Raw genomic sequence first — 22,998 nt, forward strand, 5'->3', positions numbered from 1 at the left:
GCTTCCTCCTCATACATTTTTGAAGTTAGACTTAGTCAGGGTTTGGTTGTCTACTTCAGACCCTGATGTTTTGGTTTTATCTGAAACTTGGTTGAAGAAATCTGTCTCTGATGATTCTTCTATCCATATTACTGGTTATAATTTATTTCGTAGTGATCGTAAAAGTAAGGGCGGCGGTGTTGCCATTTACATTAAAACCAGGTTTAATGGCAGAGTAACTAAATCTCCCGTCCTAAAATATTTGAGTTTTTGTCTAGTGATATTTCTTTCTCTTCCACATCACTCCTTAATGTCATTGCCTGCTATAAGCCTCCTTCTGCTGCAAAGGAGGCCTTAAATTTTCTGGCTGATGTATTAGTCGAATTACGGGATTGGGAAATTGTGCTTATGGGAGATCTGAACTGGGACTGGTTCTCTGCTAATTCCGACTGTCTGAAAAATATCTGTAATGAGCTAAATCTTACCCAGGTTGTTTCCTCCCCTACCCGTCCAAATAGAAAATTCCCAGATAAGTCAACATTGATAGATCTAATACTCACCAACACTCCTCAGAAATATAAAGGAATAGGGGTATTCTCTAACAACATCAGTGACCACTGCAACGTAGCATGTGTTAGGGACACCAAGCTCCCTAAATTCAAGCCTCGCATCCTCATTAAAAGAAATTTTAAAAGGTTTGTAGAACAAGCCTTTTTTAAGGAATTAAACATCTGTGATTTCTCTAGAATTACCTTATACCGGATATAAAATGTGGCATGGAACTACTTTCATTCACTCTTTCTCTCGATTACTGATAAACATGCCCCCCTAAGATGCTATATAATTAAAGGGCGTGATAACCCCTGGTTTTCCAATGAACTGTCTTCTCTGATTCATGAGAGAAATGCAGCCTGGGTCTTAGCAAAGACCACAAACCTCCAATCTGACTTGACTAATTTCAGGTATCTTAGGAACAAGTGCACTTACCTTATAAGAAAGTGCAAATCTGACTTCTACTTCAAATCAATGCCCTCAAGCCTAAGTAATCCATCTAAATTTTGAAAGACAATAAAATCCCTGGAAATACCTTCCAGTGACTCTGCTCTCCCTAAACAAATAGTTAAAGACACTCAACAGCTCTCAAGCAAGAATGATATTGTTAATGCTTTTAATGACCATTTCATTAAGGCAGGGGATATTTTTGAACAATCATATCCTGAAGAAGTCTCACACAGACATTTTTCCTCACCTCTCCAACACAATTCACCTGCTTCTCTTGTCAGTGAGGGATTCGACTTTAAACTCATTCCCTCATCTGCAGTGCGTAAGGCTCTTAAGGAAATTGATACTAGGAAAACAGCCGGTCCCGATGGTCTAGACCCTGCTTTACTGAAACTATCTGCCATATTATAGTGGAACTGTGGAACCTATTACATACATTTTTAATTTGTCCCTGTCTTCAAATGAATTACCAGATGTTTGGAAATCAGCCCGTGTGCTGCCCCTGTTGAAAGGGGGGAATTCCTCCATTCTCGATAATTACTGGCCAATTTCTAAATTGTCTGTGCTGGCAAAGGTCCTAGAGTCTTTAATAAACACCCAACTTAAAGGGATAGTTAACCCAAAAATGAAAATTCTGTCAGTATTTACTCAGCCTCATGTTGTACCAAACCGTAAGACCTTTGTTCATGTTCATAACAAGAATTAAGATATTCCCATAAGAAGCCTATGGAGGAGTGATCCAGCTCCCAGATTTAATAAAAAATTTACCATTTACATAAACACCATTGCCTTTGTAGTAGATAATGGCAAAATACACCTCTATGCAGACGACACAGTACTATATTGTTACAGTATATATATATACAGCAATCTTTTAATTTATTACAGGCCACCTTCATTGATCTCAGACTGGTTTTAAACGCTGGTAAAACTAAGGTGATGCAGTTTACAAAGTCTCGCACAGTACCCGCATCAACCGCCCTAGCCATTTCCACACTGGATGGGAAGCGTGTTGAAAATGTTTCATCTTATAAATATCTTGGTCTGTGGATTGATGGAAAGCTAACCTTCAAAGTTCATATTGATCAATTAGTGAGAAAGCTGAGAGTAAAACTTGGGTTTTATTTTGGAAATAAATCCTGTTTTACTCTCCAAGCTAGGAGGAAATTGATCAGTGCCACCTTCTTACCAGTCTTGGACTATGGGGATGTTATTTATATGCATGCTGCCTCTACCACGCTGCACGCACTTGACACAGTCTACCATGGTGCATTACGGTTTATTAAGAATGCCAAGTCACGTACTCATCACTGTCGTCTTTATGAGGCGACTGGTTTTAGCTCTTTAGGCCTGCGTAGATGGTTCCACTGGCAAATTTTTATTTATAAAGTCATTAACGGTAATTTACCCAGCTATGTTACTAGTCTGTTGACCTGGAATCACTCCATTTACAATTTCCGCTCCGTTAACATTCTGGCTCTAAATATCCCACGCATAACAACTGAATTTGGTAAGACTGCTTTTAGTTATGCTGCTCCTTGGTGTTGGAATTTGCTCCAAAAAGTATTTAAGCTTCCTGTTTTTATCCCACTTGAACATTTTAAACAATTACTTTAATGTTCCAAAATTGAACAATGCACATGTTTTCAATGACCACATTAAGTCATTCTTAAATTGTTTTACATGTACTGTAAATCTGTTTTGTTTGTTGTGTTTGTTTATGTGATTCTGTGTAACTTGTGTAATTGTTGCCCCAGGGCTCCCTTGTAAAAGAGATTTGAATATCTCAATGGGACATCACCTAGTAAAATAAAGGATAAATAAAAAATAAATAAAAAATAAAACCCGCATTATGTGTGGCTTTAACAAATGGTCAACACGTTACAGGCTAATAGAGATGGGAAAAGAACCCCCCCACAACCACCTGAACAAATATTATGATGATTTAGCATCGTTTGATAATCGTCAAGATAATCGTCAATCGTCGTTTGATAATCGTCATCATACCCTCTATACTCTTATTTGTAAATGTGGAGTCATTTGGACAACGGGTGAATAATGGAGCAAGACTAACATGTTCAGCTGCACTCAGCCCACACACGCACAAGTAAATGAAACATCAGCCTTGGATAAGTGTTGTTGGAAGTTGGTAAATAAAGTAATAAAGCCCCAGTTAAATGGCTATACATTTTCTCATGTCCACTATGCTTAGTCGCAGTAACATCTCTGCTGCTGCATGCTAGTATTTTACTCCTGCATCAAATGCAAGACTGTAAAACACCTTTCTTAAACAAATAAGGCATTGTTTGATGTTTCGTAGATTAAGAAAAGGTTAATATTTAAACATGAATGCCCATCCCGGTTCTGGATCCCAGAAAGTTCCCAGAATTTAGTGATGTGCTTAATGCAGATGCTGTGTAGCAGTGTGTCCACCAAGAGAATAGAAATGTACCGCAAACATTTAGATTTACGAGTCATTACTTTTATGATATTTGGATAGAACTCAAATATTTGAACTGATATTCTATTATATCTATTGTCTGAGTTACATTGCTAATGCGGTACTACTTGGCATATCACATCTGTCCCATTCAATTGTTATGTCAACAATGCAATTTGAGAGTAAATCCACATTATGTAACTTCCTAAACTTTGCAGCCTGCAACCGACTGTCTGTCCTCACCACAGCATGAACACTACTATTCATAAAGTCTTTTGGGGATCTATTAAGTTGAAGTTGACACACCACTGTCTCATGTAGGCAGAACTTTTTTTGTAGTCCATGCAGACCATAAACCATTGAAATGGGCTGAGAAATGTAAACGTTATAGTGCTTTTTATCCAGAAAAAACACAGCTCCCCACTGAGTCGCCTTTTTTCATCTTTGGCTTTTGGCTTTCTTAGTTGATGACTTTTAATTTAATATTCAACAATATTCTGTCAGCATTGACATCATTATAATATGAGAACTGAACTGAGCTGGGCGATGACATCACGGTTTTCTCCACAGTGGCTTTAGCAGAGCCTGATTTCACCAAGTGCAACATGTTCTTGGATCATCATCTTTGTTGACCCTGGAACAACATTCCAATCAACCAATCAGATTTGAGGGACAAGTTTACAGTTTATGTCAAGTTTAGGCTTATAACCAGGGTTAACTACATTCTACATCAGTGTTATTCACCTATCATTTCCCTCTGATTTTAGGGATAACTTATGGGTAGGGTTAAGTTTAGAGAGTGGAATACGGTTAGGATTACATTATCGGACAGGAATGTTGTTCCAGGATCAACAAAATATATTGACCCAGGAACACTTCTAACTCAGCAAAATCAGGATGTGCGTGGCTTTATGTATAAATGAACTAAATTAATAACTTTTTACAACAAAAATGATCCATCACTGAACTTACTTAAGCTGAACTGTGACGCGATTTTCTTCTGGAAACAAACTTTGTTGCATTATTTTCCTGTTATCTCTGTAAAGCTGCTTTTAAACAATCTGTATTGTAAAAAGTGCTATATAAATAAAGGGGACTTGACTTGAGGCTTTGTGTTTTTATGTCAATGGGCCAAACACCCTCTGGGTGAGTCTGCTACAGTAACCACACCCCAAACTCTCACTATTGGAGCTTGAATTTGGTTGAGTTTTTAACCTCTTGTTAGTTGTCTTGATTACTCTTCCACCGTCAGGTCGAACATTCTAAGAATGGTACGGAACAGTTCCAGTTATATTTCCACTTGAGCCTGGTACAGCACGGTTACAAACCGTTCTCTGTCTAAAATTTTGGTAGAATGGAACCGTGCTGGTAGAATGAGTGCGGTGACATAGCCACTCAGGATCGGTCATTATTCAGTTGCCTGGATGCCAGTTTATTTGTAGATAAGCGCACTATTTGAGCGATGTAAACGTAAATAATAATAAATTTAAAAGAAATATCTGATCATCCTCCATAATTAAATATTACATATTAAATATTACTCAATATTTACATTTCATATTTTCTGTAAACTATTGCGTTACAGAGGCAACGACTGATGTATTTGTATTATATTCGCTGAAATAAAACCATATCCGTACCAGCTGGGCTGGATCGACACCGAATGGAACAGTTGAGCGAGGAGACGGTTTGCCACGATGGTGGAAAAACGGATTTGTGTGTAGTTACATGTTTCTAGTTATTGATTCTCCAGCAATTTTCTAAATATTTTGATCTATGATTAAAGGCTGTGTAGTTCGTTGTGCATGTGGCTACCACACCCCACTGACTTTCTATGGCTATGATTTAATTTGTCCAAAATACTTGACAATGACATGTTGGTGTCATGTATTGACATACCGGTGCCAAAACGATACTTTTAAAACGTTACCGGTGCCTGAACTGATACTTTAATTAAAAAAAGAGCCACAAAACGTAATTGGATGACATTAAATAATGGCTTTTTTATTGAATTTTTTTTTATTCTTTAAATTGAACAATTTAATATAAGTTTAAAGTATCCTTAAATATATAAGGAAATACAAAACACAAAAAAAATTACATAAATTCACAATAAAACCTAAGCCACTTAACCCAACTACAATAATTTAACAGAGACTAATAACAGTTATAATACTAACAACAGCAAAGTAGTAGGTATTCTTGGCATGCTACAAACCAGCTTAAAATTTCTGCAATTCTTTTGCAGAAATATTACCATATTTTCCTTCTCTGGCAAAATACGACACCTCTTATTGCACGTCCTGCACATGAGAAAACCCTCTCAGACGGTGTGGATGAGGCACCATGTTCTTCAACTTTCTGTGTCGTTTTCCGACCAGCGTTCACGTGAATTTTCACCACACGAATGCAGTATAATTTAACTAGTGATCACGTGCAGTGATTATGCTTCTTACATCAGTTTCGGAGCAAATATTTCAAATCGACAGCTCAGGCATTTTTTCACATAAGTTTAAAACATTCTAGCTGACCCCCCCAGTGTGAGTTTTATAAGGCCACAATAGCGCTGTATGACAGATGTATCGCCTTTTTTTGTTTTTCTTTAATTATTCACAAACTTAACTACCTGGTATTCCAATTCTCAAAATATGTGGATGTGAATGTGTTTTAAAAAAGGTGAATGGTGTTAAAAACCTTTATATTAGCTGATCTATACTGCACAAATGGCGCCGCCATGTTAGTACGCAGCCCAATTCAGAGAACCGGATCTGTCAAACTTTCGCAAAATGGATGTGGATGAACGCAAATTTATCCACTTATCCCGAAATACATGAAAGTAAATGGCTGGTGAAGTGGGCGAAGAATAGAGTAAACTTTAAAGTTACTTACACAATGGGAATCTGATATGAATAAATCACCTGGTCAATTTATAATTTAAAAATAATTTCCATAGACATCAGTGTGTATTTTACAACCAATACATGTATTGTTTTTCTATTACTTTTGTGTATTTAAATCCCTGAAAATTAAAATAAATATTTTGTGGTTGAAAACACTAAATAGTTGTGATATATGACAAGCGTGTTTGTCTCTGGCAGTTATGCACTGCAAAAAAATGCTTTTTTTTTAACTTGTTTCCAGTCCAAATATCAAAAAATTCTTAAATCAAGATGCATTTACAAGATGAGTAAAATGACATTAGATATCATGTCCTGTTTTCCAGGGGAATTAATCAAAATAAAGTGAGTCGATGCTTAAAAAAGCAGAATTATCTGCCAATGGGGTAAGAAAAATAATGTTAATTCAAATAGAAACAAGGTTATTTTTCTTACGCCATTGGCAGATAATTTTGCTTGTTTTAAGCAATTAAACTCACTTAATTTTTATTTATTTCCCCAGAAAACAAGACTTAATATCTTATGTCATTTACTACTTTAGTAAATGTATCTTGATTTAAGAAATGTTTGATATTTGGACTGGAAAGAGAAAAAAATACTAAGTAAGAAAAGCATTTTTTTGCAGTGTGTGACTTCACTGTACATTCCTAAAATCCCATATGTGGGACCATTCCGCTCAAGCGGTTAATAATAGTACAGTTCTTTGTAAAGCCAAATTTATTAAGACCCAACCTCTTTTCAGAAATTTAAGTGAATTGGAAGTAACTGTTAGATTATTATGCTGTAAAAAATACTTTAATATGTGATTTAAAAGAATTAAAATAGCAGAGCTTTCTGTGGAGTTCAGCAGGTGTAAATTGTGTCTGAGCAATTTGAATCTCTCTGCATATATGCTGCAACTCAAATTACATTAACGACTTGGCTTATTACTTTCATTAAAAAATCTTAGAAATACTCACTTTTATCAATACTTTTTTGGTACTGAATGAATCACATTTTTGCCATTTATTTATCTTTAACTGATTCTTGGAAGATCATATTTTTAGATATTTTATACTAATTGGCGGGTATTTGTTCAAAATGTAATATTAGAAAAACATGACTTTTATATGTGTATCTGTACTGATGTATGAACTTTGCTATGAACTCTAACACTCATTTTAGACAGTCGGTTTGGTCATTATTTGCATTTTTTTATACAATGATGTCCAATATGAATATTATAAATACTGTAATTTTAGCGTGTGGACAGGACTCTAATTTTGGCCTGGTGATATGACGCCATTAGGCTGCGCCACGCTCCTTCGTCTGTTGTGAATCGGCTGAAGAAAGGTTTGTACTTTAACCATTTCAAGTGTTTAAATCAATACAAACCGTTCAATGTTACTACTTTACTGTTTTTATCTGTATGTTACATTCTAATGGTTTATTAGTGAACGTATTTCTTGTGGGTGCGCTTCAACATACGAGTAACAGACGCGCGTCTCATTTCGCTCCAGTTCATCATTAACACGAATTCGGTCACTGGATGGAGAAACGGAGCTTTTTTAGTCAATTGAACCAAATGCTTTCCCTAATGATTCGGTGATTCGAGCACGCTGACGAGACACGCTGGTCAAGAGAGTGTAAATGCATAAGGACAACTTTAACAAACGAACTGCAAATGTTTTTATGAAAGTGTAATAAATTAAATGTAATCTACAAATCATTAAAATTATTATTCATAACTAAACATTTCAGACAATTTATTCAGAATTGTAAATGTGTGGTTTATCAGAAGGGGGAGGGGTAAACAAACTCCAAAAACAATGGCTTCATAATTTAGTTATTTATTGCAAGAAACACATTTATATTCATCTTCTGTGGATGGATTGCCCACACACTTTACGTGGAACCATCGCCCACAGTCATCACAGGCAATCTATGAAAAATAAATAGGAGTAGGCTAACAATTAAAAAAAAGGGTTTTAAAGCAATGGTCAATTCATTAGGCTATTACTTTTTTATTAAACCAACCAAAAATGCTCAGCCATATAACCCAAAGAATATCTGCAGAGTCATCAAAAGTTTCTGCCTCTCCACTAAAGTGGCACAGGTATTTATTTATTTTTATTTCATACAGAGAACATAAAAGGTGTCACCTGAAAATGTGTTTCCCTTGTGACAATAATACGAGGAACTCTTTTCTCATGTTTATTTTGGTGACATTGAATATATTGTTAATACATTTTGTATACTGTTTACAAAGTTGTATATTATAAACCTGTCGTTTTGCAATATTTATAAATAATTATAAGACAATAATATGAGGCATTGAGTTTGGACGTCAACACGGACAGATAAGGCAATTTGTATGGGCAATATTCAACTGAATATATTCAAACATAATACAAAACCTAGGAACAAGTGCAAGATTAATCCAATCAATTCACAGAAATATTACTGGAGTGTGAGAACCATGTTATTATGCTGCAGTGTAGCAAGACATTTAAATGTTGCGCCAATGCTTTTGCCCCTTTTCGCTTTCCGTACATCCAGCTGAGCTTTGTTGTAACTGCTAGGCATGCGTTGTCAGGGGGAACAGGAATTCCGGTAGGAAACAGAATCGACTGCTTCACCGGACACAAAATGGGGAAAAATATTTTTGATTTTGAATTCCATTACAGACATTTAGGGACAATGATACAAAATCCAGGAAATAATTTGATTATAATGATAAATTCTGCCGAAAAGAATAGTATGCTATGTATAAGAAAAGTATGTCTTGTACGGGCCGGTCACCAAGACTTCAGAGAATCATTTTATAAAGTAAAAAATGTTAGCTATTAGGCTAATGTTTTGTGTGTAAATAAACTTCAAATAATGTGAGACTCAATTTCCACTGTAATGTAGAAACAACATAAAGACAGAATATTTTAAATCGGCTAATTGTTTATTGGCATATTTTTATGGATGAAGGCCAGTATCACTGATATTATAGCTACTGATGTCTCGATGAAAATAATCCCCCCCCCCCCCCCATTTTAAACATTTATTAGGCTTCAAAAAATATAACAACTTTTAATTTAAGTGAACTTAAAACAAACCTCACATAAACCCATAATAAATGTCATATTATGTTGACTTTCTGTCTAACAGCTGTGCCTTTCCTCTCCAACATGTAATATACATATACAGAAATTTCAGAATGGTTATCAAACCATTACAATTAAATATTAATTTAAATAAATAAATTTCAAATATTATTTTATTTGATTAGTCTGTTCTTTAGTCAAGAGCAGTGAGTAATTTTCTCTGTTCCCTTTGTTCTTTGGTTAACGTTACTCACAGAGAGAATGAGTGGCTGCTGTCACTCCTGTTCCACTCTAATTGCCCGTGGGCGGGCAATAGAGCTACATCATTATATTTAAACTTATTTTTTTTTAATTTTTCTGGAGATACTATCACCCCATATATAGTATAATTTTAAATCTTAAAATCTCATCTTTACACAGAATATAATTATATGTGTGTATATGGAACACAAATAATTAATATAAAGCTTTAAAAAACAATCGTCACAAAATCGCTCCTCCCCCAAAATGGCGATGCAGAAATGTAAATATGAATATGTATTTTTTACGTATCTCACAAAACATATATCAAAAGAAAGCTCTCATTCTCAGAAACGTGACTGTGTAGTTTGTTTTATTGTTTTAACATCATAGTTCAAATTATCTTCAAAATAATCGCGCAGTGAAATATTATTTCTGTGAAAAAACAAAGACAAACATCTAATTTCTATTTCGATTACAGGTGCTCTAAGCTAAAATCAGCCACAAACTCTATATCATCTTTTACCTTAGGATGTTTTCTTTCAAATGAGCCCATTTGTACTTTTCTGTGAGCTCCTCTTGGTAAATAATCCACTGTTATGTCGTGGATGTCCAGAACACAAAACGCGTTCGACGAGAGAAACACGCGATTTACACATCATCATCAAAACGTGCAAGCGTCCTCTAAAAAAATTGCACATACTGTAATTCACATTATATTTTCTTCTTTGTCAGAAGGATTGAAGAATATCTATCATCCATCTTTTTAAAATGCATCAAATCAATACACTCATCACCATTTAAATCATATTATTTGGGGGGGAAAAGCATTTAAAATTAGGCGAAAAGCCACTGGGCCTGAGCATGCTATTGTTGCACATAAAATATCAATATTCATAACTGTGCAAAGTATTCAAAAACCTTTAGAAACTCATATGATAGTTTAGCATCACACATCATGAGATGGGTTAAATAGAGAGATTAAAAAATACCCAATTTCTCTCCAAAACGGTACCAATGTTCAATTCAATTCAAATTTATTTGTATAGCGCTTTTCACAATACTTATTGTTTCAAAGCAGCTTTACAGAATGTGCATTTCAGAAATGTACAGTTAGTTAATCATGTAGTATTTTAGGGCATAACATATCGCCGGCGTTGAGTCGTCTCTTCACAGGCGTCGAGTCGTCTCTTCACAGGCGTTTAGTCATCTTATCGCAGGTGTTGGGGCATCTGAAGTCTCCGTGAGAGGCTGGATACAAACTGGAGCTGTCGAACGCTATTTACCTCGGGACTAGCGTCCCGAGATAACAGCAGAAAAGCAGATGGGAGATAATTAGCATAGCTGCTGTTCATAATATTAATGCATTCGATCTGATTCAACAGTGGTATAAAAGGTAAGCATTATATGAATGCTTGACTAAAGAGATGCGTCTTTAATCTAGTTTTAAACTGGGACAGCGAGTCTGAGCCTCGAACAATATCAGGAAGGCTATTCCAGAGTAGGGGTGTGCCATATCATACCGTCCACGATAATACCGGTATACATTTTTAAATGATAAAAAAAGTGTCATATCGCGATATCAGTGATATAGCGACGCAATGACGTATGGCGCATTTACGTTCCCTAGCACGCACAACAACAACACCTGTTTGAGCGCGAGAGCAGCCTGTCAGCCTCCGATGACGATTTAGCAATTTCATAAACAGCTTGAGTGTTCAGCGGGGCTGCCGACACACGTCTTCTCTCGCGCGCGTTTAGGAGTCGGGACATGACTGAATGGTCTCTTGCACAATCGGGCCATCAGTGTATCGTAACTAAAGTTTATAATTTTCAAGTCTTCTTAATTCTTATCAGTTTAAACATTCATGCGGTTTTAAACTATCCAGTAAGCTACTCGCGCACTCTCTGAGAGAGTTGCACTGCGTGCATACATAGAGGAGCCTACAGCTCGCGAGAAACTAAAGTTATTTTTCGCGGATTATATCGCTTTAATGGGGGGAAAAACGCAAAATTGTGTAAAACTTCCGGTCTTGGTAAGTATACTCATAAACACAGTCGGTTATAAATAAAACGCATGTGACAGTGTGACAGACAGTATAATGAAAACAGCAATGGATCCGTGCACTAGCTGTAAAAGTGACAGCAGCCATAGGCTATGCGTCTGTCATTAATGTTGTCGTCAAAACAACAAAAGATAGCTTTAATTGTAATGAATGAGAATTATTAGCCTATGTATTTAATTTAATCAGGAAACAGAACTAAAAGACTATGTGCTATTTTACATTTGATTACTTTATTATGTTTCTGTAGTATTTCGGAATACTGGTGTTAGACCTACACACATTTAACATTTAATTCAAAGATTGAAATCAAGCTTCCTTGTGTTGTGTAAACTCTTAACAACAAAATTACCACATTGTAAAAACGCAATGAGTAAGCAAACATTTAGGTGAGATAAACATAATAAGAAAATTTTCAACAACAAAAAAAATGTCTATATCGTCATAAATATCATTTTCGCAAATATTCTTGAAATATTGTGATAGAATTTTGAGGCTATATCGCCCACCCCTATTCCAGAGTTAAGGACCTAAATGCGAGAACGCCCTCCCTCCTCTTGTGGACTTAGATATCCTAGGAATGACCAGAAGCCTCGAATTTAGTGATCTTAAAGAACGCGATGGATTGTAGGGCGATAGAAGGTCTGTTAAATACACAGGAGCTAAACCATTTAGGGCTTTATAGGTCAGTAATAGTACTTTGTAATTGATACGGAACTTAATAGGTAACCAGTGTAGAGATGATAAAATAGGTCTTATATGATCATATTTTCTTGACCTAGTAAGAACTCTAGCAGCTGCATTTTGCACTAACTGTAGCTTGTTTATTGAGGATGCAGGACAGCCAGCTAATAAAGCATTACAGTAATCTAGTCTCGAGGTCATGAATGCATGAACTAACTTTTCTGCATCAGAAACAGATAGCATGTTATGTAGCTTAGCAATGTTTCTAAGGTGGAAAAAGGCTATTCCTGTAACATATGAAATATGATTTTCGAAAGACAAGTTGCGGTCTAGTATAACATCCAGGTATTTTACTGTAGGTGATAAAGTAACAGGACATCCTTCTAAATTAAAGTTGTATTGTACAAGGTTTTGTGGGTAGTTTTTTGGACCAATAAGTAATACCTCCGTTTTATCTGAATTTAATAGCAGGAAATTACACGTCATCCAGCATTTTATATCTTTGAGACACTGTCAATTTAGATGAGTTAGTGTTTTCATCTGGTCGTGATGAGATATATAATTGAGTGTCATCAGCATAACAGTGGAAATTAATTCCATGTTTTCTTATAATATTACCAAGTGGCAGCATATATATTGAGAATAGCAGAGGGCCTAACACAGATCCTTGCGGCACTCCATAGTCTACTGACGTTATCTTCGATTTTTTCCCATTTAAACAGACAAAATGATAACGGTCTGATAAGTATGATCTAAACCAGCTTAATGCATGTCCCTGAACACCAGTGTAGTTTTGTAGTCAATCCAAGAGTATTTTATGATCTATAGTGTCGAACGCAGCGCTAAGATCAAGTAGAACTAGTATTGAGATACAGCCTTGGTCAGAAGCTAAAACTAAATCATTTGTAATTTTAACTAGCGCAGTTTCTGTGCTATGATGCGGTCTGAATCCTGACTGAAATTTTTGATAGATATAATTTTCTTGCAAGAAAGAGCATAATTGAGCGGACACAACTTTTTCTAGTATTTTAGACATAAATGGAAGATTTGAAATGGGTCTGTAATTTGCTAGGTTATTAGGATCTAATTGCGGTTTCTTAATGAGAGGTTTTATTACTGCCAGTTTGAATATTCTTGGAACATGACTAGGGATGTCCCGATCCGATCCACAGCATCGGTATCGCGCCGATACCGGCCCAGAACGCTAGATCGGAGATCGGAGGGGAGAAAAAAATATGAACGATATCCAGTTTAGCGGCGCAGCCTGTCACGTGATGAGAGTAGTAGCCAATTATAGTCGCATGAGTATGAGAGTTAGCTACGGTATTTTACAGAATGGCCATGTCAGCGGTGTGGAATTATTTCAACCTTAAAGAGGAAAAAAGTCCAACGGCTGAATGCAAAATTTGCACTGCAAATGTTTCGAGGGGTGGCAGTGCTGTTGCTCGGTTTAACACAACTAACTTAATTAGGCATTTGGAAAAACACCACGCGGAACAGTATGAGGAATTTCTGCAAGCAACTGCTGCAAAGAAGAGCAAAACGCCCCGAGTCCGACAGCAGACATTGATGGAATCAATACAAAGTCGAGAGAAACTTCCCCCGTGCAGCAACAAGGCCAAATTGATAACCGAGAAACTAGTTCAGTTTATTGTCCTGGACGACCAACCCCTTTCAGTGACAGAAAATGTGGGATTTCGACGCCTACTTGAGCATCTCGAGCCTCGCTACACTTTGCCCAGTCGGCATTATATCACGGAAAAGGTAATCCCTCAGATGTACAACGAAGTTTGCGATGTTCTCTCCAAACTTGTGGAGAATGTAAGTGCAATTAGTCTCACAACAGACATCTGGAGCTCAGAGGTGAGTCCAATGTCCATGTTGAGTCTGACCGCGCAATGGATAGACTCTGATTTTAGTTTGAAAAAAGCTATTTTGCATGCGCGGGAGTTTCGTGGCTCGCACACGGGGGATTTTATTATGGCAGCAATTGAGGAGATGTTGCGTGAATGGAAGATTAATAAAAACAAAGTCCATGTAATCTTAAGGGACAATGCAAAAAACATGAAGAAGGCCATGGATCAACTTGGCGTGGCCAGTTTAGGATGCTTCGCGCACACACTGCAGCTAATTGTACATGAGGGGCTGTTGTCGCAGCGGAGTGTAAGTGACGCATTGGCCAATGGAAGAAAAATTGTAGGCCACTTTAAACACTCGCCGCTTGCCTATGCACGGTTAGAAGACATCCAAGTGGAGCTAAATATGCATCCTAAGCGTCTGCAGCAGGACGTCCGAACTAGATGGAACAGCACCCTGTACATGATTGAAAGCCTCATTGCGCATAAACGAACACTATCTGCATATACAGCTGAATACGACCTGCCAGCCACACTGACAGCAAACCAGTGGGGGCTGCTGGAGAAGGCTTCCACGGTTCTGGCCCCTTTCGAGGAGATGACAAGGGCAGTGAGTGCCTCCTCCGCATCTCTAGCTGATGTCATCCCCGTTGTGTGTGTCCTGAAACGTGTTCTCAGTCGGGAAAACGAGGATGATCAGGGGATTAAGACAATGAAAAGTACCCTCCTTGACGCAGTCAACAGACGATTTAATGACGTGGAATCTGAGCCATTATACTCGGTTGCTACTCTACTGGATCCACGTTACAAAGACAGGTAAGGGAATTTCTGTTAACTTTATTTAGTGTGTGTGTGTGTGTGTGTGTGTGTGTGTGTGTGTGTGTGTGTGTGTGTGTGTGTGTGTGTGTGTGTGTGTGTGTGTGTGTGTGTGTGTGTGTGTGTGTGTGTGTGTGTGTGTGTGTGTGTGTGTGTGTGTGTGAGAGAGAGAGAGAGAGAGAGAGAGAGAGAGAGAGAGAGAGAGAGAGAGAGAGAGAGAGAGAGAAACAAATCCCTCATTCCTCTGTATGGTATTAATAAACTTTTAATAAACTACAGAACAGCGCGAGTGGGAAGCGGCATGCGAGCAGAGTTTATGCCGGATCACGCGAGCAGAGTTTATGCTCCGAAAACTAATATAAAACACACACTCAAAGTAGGGTAGATTTAAATAAATAAAAACGAAATTTAAATAAATAAAAACGAAATTTAAATTAATAAAACATAACAACGAAATTTAAATAAATAAAAGCGAAATTTAAATAAAACAAAAACGAAATTTAAATGAATAAAAACGAAATTAATAAAACATAACAACGAAATAAAAAAAACGAAATTTAAATTAAAAACGATAATAATAAAAAAAGAATAACTTAAATATAGAAAAACGAAATTTAAATAAAGAAAAACGAAATTGTGACGTGGCGTCGCAGTCTCGTTTGAAAAATAATACATTTTGTTTCTATTCTATTTTACACAACGTCAAAGCACCGCAGCTTAACCCAAAATACAAGCGCAGGCTTGCATTTCTGTCCATACTCCACTGTTCTGCGCATATCAAATACCAACCCACCGAATATTCGGGTCCAGCCCTAGAGAGAGAGAGAGAGAGAGAGAGAGAGAGAGAGAGAGAGAAACAGAAACAAATCCCTCATACCACTGTATGGAAGTGTGTGTGTGTGTGTGTGTGTGTGTGTGTGTGTGTGTGTGTGTGTGTGTGTTAGAGAGAGAGAGAGAGAGAGAGAGGGGCAACAAATCCCTCATACCTGTGTTGTATGTGTGTGTGTGTGAGAGAGAGTAACAAATCCCTCATACCTCTGTATGGAATTTGCACTACCATTTCATTATTTCCACGTCAAGTACTGTATAAGTCTTCCAAGCAGGCAAATACCTTGATATTAAGAAAATACTAGATTATTAATATTTTATATATTTTATTATACCAGGTACTTCACAAATGCAGACACTTTGAGACTTGGAAAGGAAGCATTACTGGCGGAGGTAGGAAAGATGGAGGAAGTGTTGAAGACTACATCTGAAACTTCAGCTTCTGACTCTGAGCCAGCAGACAAAACTCCACGGATGGAGGCGTTAGGCACAAGTACCAGCAGCCTTGGCAGCATCTTTAATGAAATCCTGGAGGAGAACCAAGTATTACCTGTTCCAAAGATAACCACAAGTGCACAAATTCAAGTGGAGACCTACCTAAGTGAGGCAAATATTCCACGGTCGGACGATCCCTTACTTTACTGGAAAGTAAACCAACCTCGACTGCCCTCCCTGGCAGCCACGGCAGTTAAGTTTATCTGTGCTCCCTGCACAAGTGTAGAGAGTGAGAGGCTCTTTAGCACAGCCTCAAATGTGATTAATGAAAGAAGGAACAGGCTGACGTCAGAGACCGCTGAAAAAATAATCTTCCTAAAGAAGAATCTGCCCCTCATGGTTATGTGAGCAAACGTAAAACATGTTCAAGAACTTTGTTACAGGGAAACTGCACCCGTGAAAGTGATTTTTTTTTAATTTGTATAATTGTTAATAATGCAGCTAGGTCAGGAAGTTTGTTAAGGTTTAAACTGTTTAAAGTTAGGGTAAGGTTTAAACTGTTTGTTAATGTTATATTTATGTTATACATATTTAGGTCTTTCAGTGCCTTTTTTTATTACTGTGATTTGCACATAGCTGAACTGTGAGGGACAGTTTTGTATTTATTTGGTTATTTACAATGTAGTATGCTGCTGTTTAAGTTTGTTTTAACTTTAAACCTGTTTGTAGTACTGAAGTACTTGTATTTTAATTTTTTGTAACATTTGAATAAAGGGTGGCAATCTTTTATAATAAACTGTTGTTGTGGACTATACTGGAGGTATATTTTAGGTGGCTAATTGAGAAAAGTGCTATATTTTTTATTAGTTAAAAAAAAAATATCGGATTAATATCGGTATCGGCAAAAGCCAAAGGTGCGGCATCGGTATCGGTATCGGAAGTGAAAAAGTGGTATCGGGACATCCCTAAACATGACCTAAAGATAAAGACGAGTTAATAATATTGAGAAGAGGCTCTTCCACTACAGGTAACACTTCTTTCAGTAGTTTAGTGGGTATTGAATCTAATAAACATGTTGTTGGTTTAGATGCAATGATAAGTTTATTTAGCTCTTCCTGTCCTATAGTTGTAAAGCGGTGTAGTTGTTCTTGAGGGGTGATAATTGAGGCTGAATCATAAGACAACATAAAAGATTGTACATTTACAATTGTGTTTCGGATGCTTTCTATTTTCTCATTGAAGAAATTCATAAAATCATTACTACTATACTGTAACGGAATATTTTGCTCTGGTGATGTTTGTTTATTTGTTAGTCTAGCTAAGGTGTTGAATAAAAACCTTGGATTATTTTGGTTATTTTCTATTAGTTTGCGGAGATGCTCAGCCCTGGCTGCTTTTAGAGCCTTTTTATAACGTGACATACTGTCTTTCCACGCAATTCTAAAGACCTCTAATTTAGTTTGTTTCCATTTACGCTCTAAGTTACGAGTTTCTCTCTTGATAACATGCGTAGCACTGTTGTACCATGGTGCTTTAGTTTTCCTTTTTTAATCTAATTGGTGCAACAATTTCTAGTGTACTAGAGAAATTGGTGCTCAAACTGCAAGTCATTTCCTCTAGTTCATCTGTTTGTTTGGGTTCACTGAGCAGCTGAGATAGATCAGGTAAGCTATTTGAGAATCTATCTATAGTGGTTGGAAGGATTTTTCTGCCTGGTCGATAACGTGGCGCAACATGACGCAACATGACAAATTTCAGCAGTATGTATTATGCAAGTTATCATGTAATGATCAGTGACATCATCACTTTGGGCTACAATATCTATATCGGTTGGGTTGGTTTCATATGATATAATTAAATCTAGTGTATGATTTAGACGATGAGTGGGACCACTGACGGTTTGCTTGACCCCAAAGGAGTTTAATAAATCTGTAAACGCAGCCCCTAAAGCATCATTTGTGTTATTTACGTGTATGTTAAAATCTCCAACAATTATTGCTTTGTCGACATTGACCAATAGATCTGAGAGAAAGTCTGCAAACTCTTTTAGGAAATCAGCATAGGGCCCTGGAGGTCTATATAGGGTAGCCAAGGCTAGAGATAATAGGGATTTATTTCTTACATCTAAGAGCGTAACATTTAGCACAAGTACTTCAAACGAATTAAACCTGTGACCTGTTTTCTGAGTAACATTTAGAATATCTCTATAGATTGTTGCAACACCTCCGCCACGACCGATCAGACGGGGCTCATCCTTATAACAGTATCCTGGTGGAGTAGACTCATTTAGACCGAAATAATCATTTGGTTTAAGCCAGGTTTCAGTAAGGCAAAATACATTGAAACTATTATCTGTGTTAGTGTTTTGGTAAATGAGAATCACTAATATTATCAGATTACTTCACCTAATGCACTGAAAAAGGCTAAGATAGTGAGATAGACTAATTACACACTTTAATTCCATGCTATTAAATATGTTTCAATTTAAACGTAAATGCTCATTGTTCTAGGGTGGCATCATCCCTTACATTTTACACGGCTACATTTACTCACATTGTAATGCTGATAATATAATTTGTAAGGAAAATTGTGCATAGGGAAGTTATATCCAGGATACTTTTACAAAAGAAACAAACAAACACACACACACAAATGCATGTCTCTTTGTAGTCTCGGCGAAGCTGTTTTATCAAAAAACGTTGTTTATTAACGAGCTGTAGTCACGCACTGACAGAAATGCAGTTCAAGTTAACGCCATGGTTCATAGAGTGCACTGATTTTGACTCTGGCGGCATGGCAAGCGCGAGACGCGGCAGTGCACAGATCGTGACGCGCGTCTCTCTATAATGTGATTTTGAAGTAAATGGGAGCGGGAATTCACCGCATTATGAACTCGTCACGCAATACCCCAACCTCAGACCAAATATTAGGCCCTGCAGACAGGCCAGCCTATATAAATATCATATTAAGCAGAAATGTGAAATGTACCTTTAGTATATTAGAGGAAGACGCTGATATCTGGATTGAATTGATGCGTGAAGAATGCACTTCCACAGCAGTCACGAGTAACAGCAGGAATAGGCGGTTAAAGTTTTCTATGCTTAATTTGATGACAGTCGAGACCGATTACTCGATCCAATCACGTTGATGGATAAAAATAAAATAAAATTAAAACAAGCATGTAACGAGTAACGACCACAAACAGAAGGAAAATAGCGGAGTAAAAGTACCGATACATCACTTAAAATGTACTAAAGTAAAATTACACAATTTTTAAACTACTCAAAAAAGTACAATTTCTGAAAAAAACTACTTAATTACAGTAACGTGAGTATATGTAATTTGTTACTTCACACCCCTGCACATCAGGCACGTGTTCAAAGCTGAGGATGTCAGCTTTCCAATTATATGTCAATCATCCATCTAGTCCAGTCCATAGACTGTAAAAAAAGATGGACGATGCCCCTTCGTTCTCTTCCATTGGCGAGAAGTGAAGCCGCCATTGTCCCGATATGGCGCTGACATCTTGGGACTTGAGTCTGCGCAGTTGCGATTTCGGGACCAGACCTGCGCAGTACTGAGCAGGAAGTAAAGCCGCGAAATCAACGTCCCGCTCTGGTCCTGCCCTCACTCTCGCTGAATCAAGCGTAAGCACGCGCTTCTGCTGCAGAACAAACGATTATGTCGGTGTGAAATAATTAACTATAGAAATGTAGATATTAAATTTAAAGCTCCAATCTCCTCAGTCCTCCAAAGATCCCGAAAAAAAGTCTGTTGTTGCTTCAGTGACTACTTTGCTCAGAGAACCTGTCAATCACAGCTGTCAATCATGTACGCCACAGCACCGTTTTTATAGCATCAAATAACTAACTAAAAACAAACTTATTTTAAAAACAAACAATTGAAATTACATCAGCGTGATGAAAACTACAGTAAATGACAAAAACTATCTTTGGAAAAAAGTTATGTGAAGTGTAATTTAATTTAGTTGGTCTCACGTCCCATTGAATAACATGGGGAGGCGGGGTTTATGAGCTATACTAGGCCTGGTCACGGGGGGCGATCGAGACGCTTTGGCTTCACTTTTCAGGGCTTGTGCGGCACGCTTGGTCCAGTCAGAAGCTGAAACAGAAATAATTGCAATGCATTGATGAATCGATATTTTTACCCAGCCCTAGTAATTGAGGCAACTAATTGTTTCTTGACGGAATATGTGGAAAATTGATTTAGCATTTATGTTTTTTTTAGCAAACATGAGTTGCGTATTCAGTATTTGAATAAAATCAAACTTGAATAAAATGATTTGGCTAATTTTGATGCATATATATTATAAATATATATAAAACCATGCAAACAACCAGTTTGTGTAATAAAAACGATATACTTTGTGTTACAGCCGAGACACATCTGAGAGATGGGCCTAAGACCCCCACACCCACCCTCATATTTCTATTTATGTTTTCAATTTGTACAAGTGGTCTGTTTTAATAGACCATCTACAAGACTGTTTTGTAAGTTATCAGTGTCTCCTGAAAGGAAAATAAAATGTTTGTGCTTTTATTCACAAAACACAAACAATGTTACTTGGTCTCATTAATTTATGCCATTTTGCATATTGTGTTTTTTGTGCAATTTTTTAAATTTCCTACACTGTATGTGTGTAGGGTGAATATTTAAACTTGGGTGTGTTAAATTCAGGCGGAATTCCAAAATATGCCTTAGAGTGATCTTCCGCTGCTGACAGGATCTCGCGTCTTATTCTCTTACTATTTACTTACATTTAAGACTTTATTTAACTAATTTAAGACTGTTCTTGTGAGATAATCGACAAAACTGACATTTTGGCATAAATGTGCGTGTTATTGTTAGTTCAAGCGAGAAAGAGAACTCGATACTGGCGAGCGTCTCTCTGTGCGTCCTGTGTGTCAGGAGGACATTCACTGAGGGCATTCTCTTTTGTCTTGTCACGCATGAATGGTTTAAAAGCATTTGCATTAATAAGAGCATGATCATATAACGCTAGCTAAAGGATGAAATTAAGAACGAATGCTACGTTAAATGTGTTAAATATTTGAACGTTAAAGCTGGATAAAAATTAATCTCATGCGTTAACGTTGACAGCACTACTTCGTTGCTGACAGAAAATGCTGCGTTTTAAAGCAGACTCGTTTTCATGGTAGGTCTACAGAATGTTTTTTTAGTAAGCTACACTGAATGTTCTACATTAGGTTACATATTTAGCTAACAGTCTGAAGTTACCTAGCAGCAGCAGTGTGTGTTAAAGCAGAGACTATTTATATAGAGACATGCCACTTCCTCAATCCTCAATACAACTACATAGGGAAAATCCGTAACGCACAGTTGAGGTTTGCGACAGTGGAAAATGTGTTACTGTTTGAAAAGGCGGCAGATTTGATATGTAGTGTATGTGTGAGTTGTGTAAATATCAGACATCCCAAATCTCCCGGAAGTTCCAGGAGTCTCCCCCATATTGATAGCGGCTCCCTGATGCTCGCAAATTAGTTCAAATCTCCCGGAATCTAGAGCGAGCGAGCAAGAGCTCGCACATACTGTGCTTCAAACCGTGTAGCGCGCGGACGACAGAGAGGGAGAGAACCCTTGCGCTTGCGTAGTAAAAGTATATCCTGTGGGGAAAAGGGTGTTTTAAACACTATTTTGGGGCAAAGTCATCAAACTTTTCCAGTGATTTTTATCATATTTTACTGCTGTTTCTATACATGCAGTTTTTATGTCCCGGTAACCAGTGAAAGTGCAGTTCTGACTCTTTGCCCATTCATTTAGATAGGAGCCTGTGCCCGGTTGCATAAAGCACCTTAAGTGTAATTTTTCCTTAAGTTCGCCCTTATGTTTCTCTTAAACCTAAGGGTGTTGCAGAAAAAAACTTGTAAGTGTTACTTAAGGGTTTCTTTAAAGGTGCAGTGTGTGACTTTTAGCGACATCTAGCGGTTCGGTTGCGAGTTTACACTAAGGGCTCAGCCCACTGCTCACCCCTCCCTTTCGAAGAAGCTACGGTGTCTCAAACGGGACAAACATCGTTGTCTGAGACGTCAGAGAATAGTCAGAGTAAACCAAGTTTCTGTACCACAGTCCATTATAAACCACATCATGGATAAAGTTTACAAAGCCATAGTCAGGTGAGGATCAAGGGTCTTAATACGTAATATAATAATAGTAATTAGTTGATTGTCTCACGAACGTAACCCGCACATTTCTCCCCACATAGCAAACCCATAATACAGCGAGGGAGAAGAACCACATGAAACTATGCAACTATATTTTTTTTCTAACAGGGTAGTAAAAGTTTAGCTGGCTAATATGAGCTGTTACTGTGGCTGAGCTGGTTAAAGCGTTAAGCCTTGTTTATACTGGAAGCGTCCGCATGAGCCCAAAGGTGCGTGCGGCAAAAATGACGTGATTGTAACAGCGCGCGCGCCTCGCATCCCCTAGACACCATTTACTACACACAATAGGCTTTTTTTCTCTGATTTTGGAAACTGGATCGACTTAAAATGCTTCCAAGATCGACGGGTTGGTGATTCCTGTAACTGTTTTACGGTCAATGACAAGAGTACTAATCAGCTGTATCACGAACGTAACCAGCACATTTATCCCCACATAGCAAAGCCATAACACAGCGAGGGAGAAGAATTAAGTACATGAAAC

At 37.4% G+C, this 22,998-nt stretch overlaps 2 protein-coding genes across 3 annotated transcripts in view; both read left to right on the forward strand.

Annotated features, from left to right (window-relative positions):
- The first annotated feature begins 7,577 nt into the window (after positions 1-7,577).
- Positions 7,578-22,998, forward strand: part of LOC143741591 (uncharacterized) — a 42,669-nt gene continuing 27,248 nt past the window's right edge. The window contains exon 1 of one of the 2 annotated variants that reach the window (XM_077233857.1): positions 7,578-7,650. The gene's annotated coding sequence lies outside the window, so the exon portion shown is untranslated. The remainder of the gene's footprint in view (positions 7,651-22,998) is intronic. The other variant, XM_077233858.1, reaches the window with a different exon arrangement.
- On the forward strand, positions 13,859-16,882 carry LOC143741586 (zinc finger BED domain-containing protein 4-like). The gene is made up of 2 exons (XM_077233853.1): positions 13,859-15,051; positions 16,218-16,882. Exons 1-2 carry the CDS (start codon positions 13,949-13,951, stop codon positions 16,720-16,722), a joined length of 1,608 nt encoding a protein of 535 aa, XP_077089968.1. The 5' UTR covers positions 13,859-13,948; the 3' UTR covers positions 16,723-16,882.

This window comes from Siphateles boraxobius, unplaced genomic scaffold, assembly GCF_051911475.1.
Source record: "Siphateles boraxobius isolate OS27281-9 unplaced genomic scaffold, OSU_SipBor_1 19, whole genome shotgun sequence".
NCBI classification, from domain to species: Eukaryota; Metazoa; Chordata; class Actinopteri; order Cypriniformes; family Leuciscidae; genus Siphateles; species Siphateles boraxobius.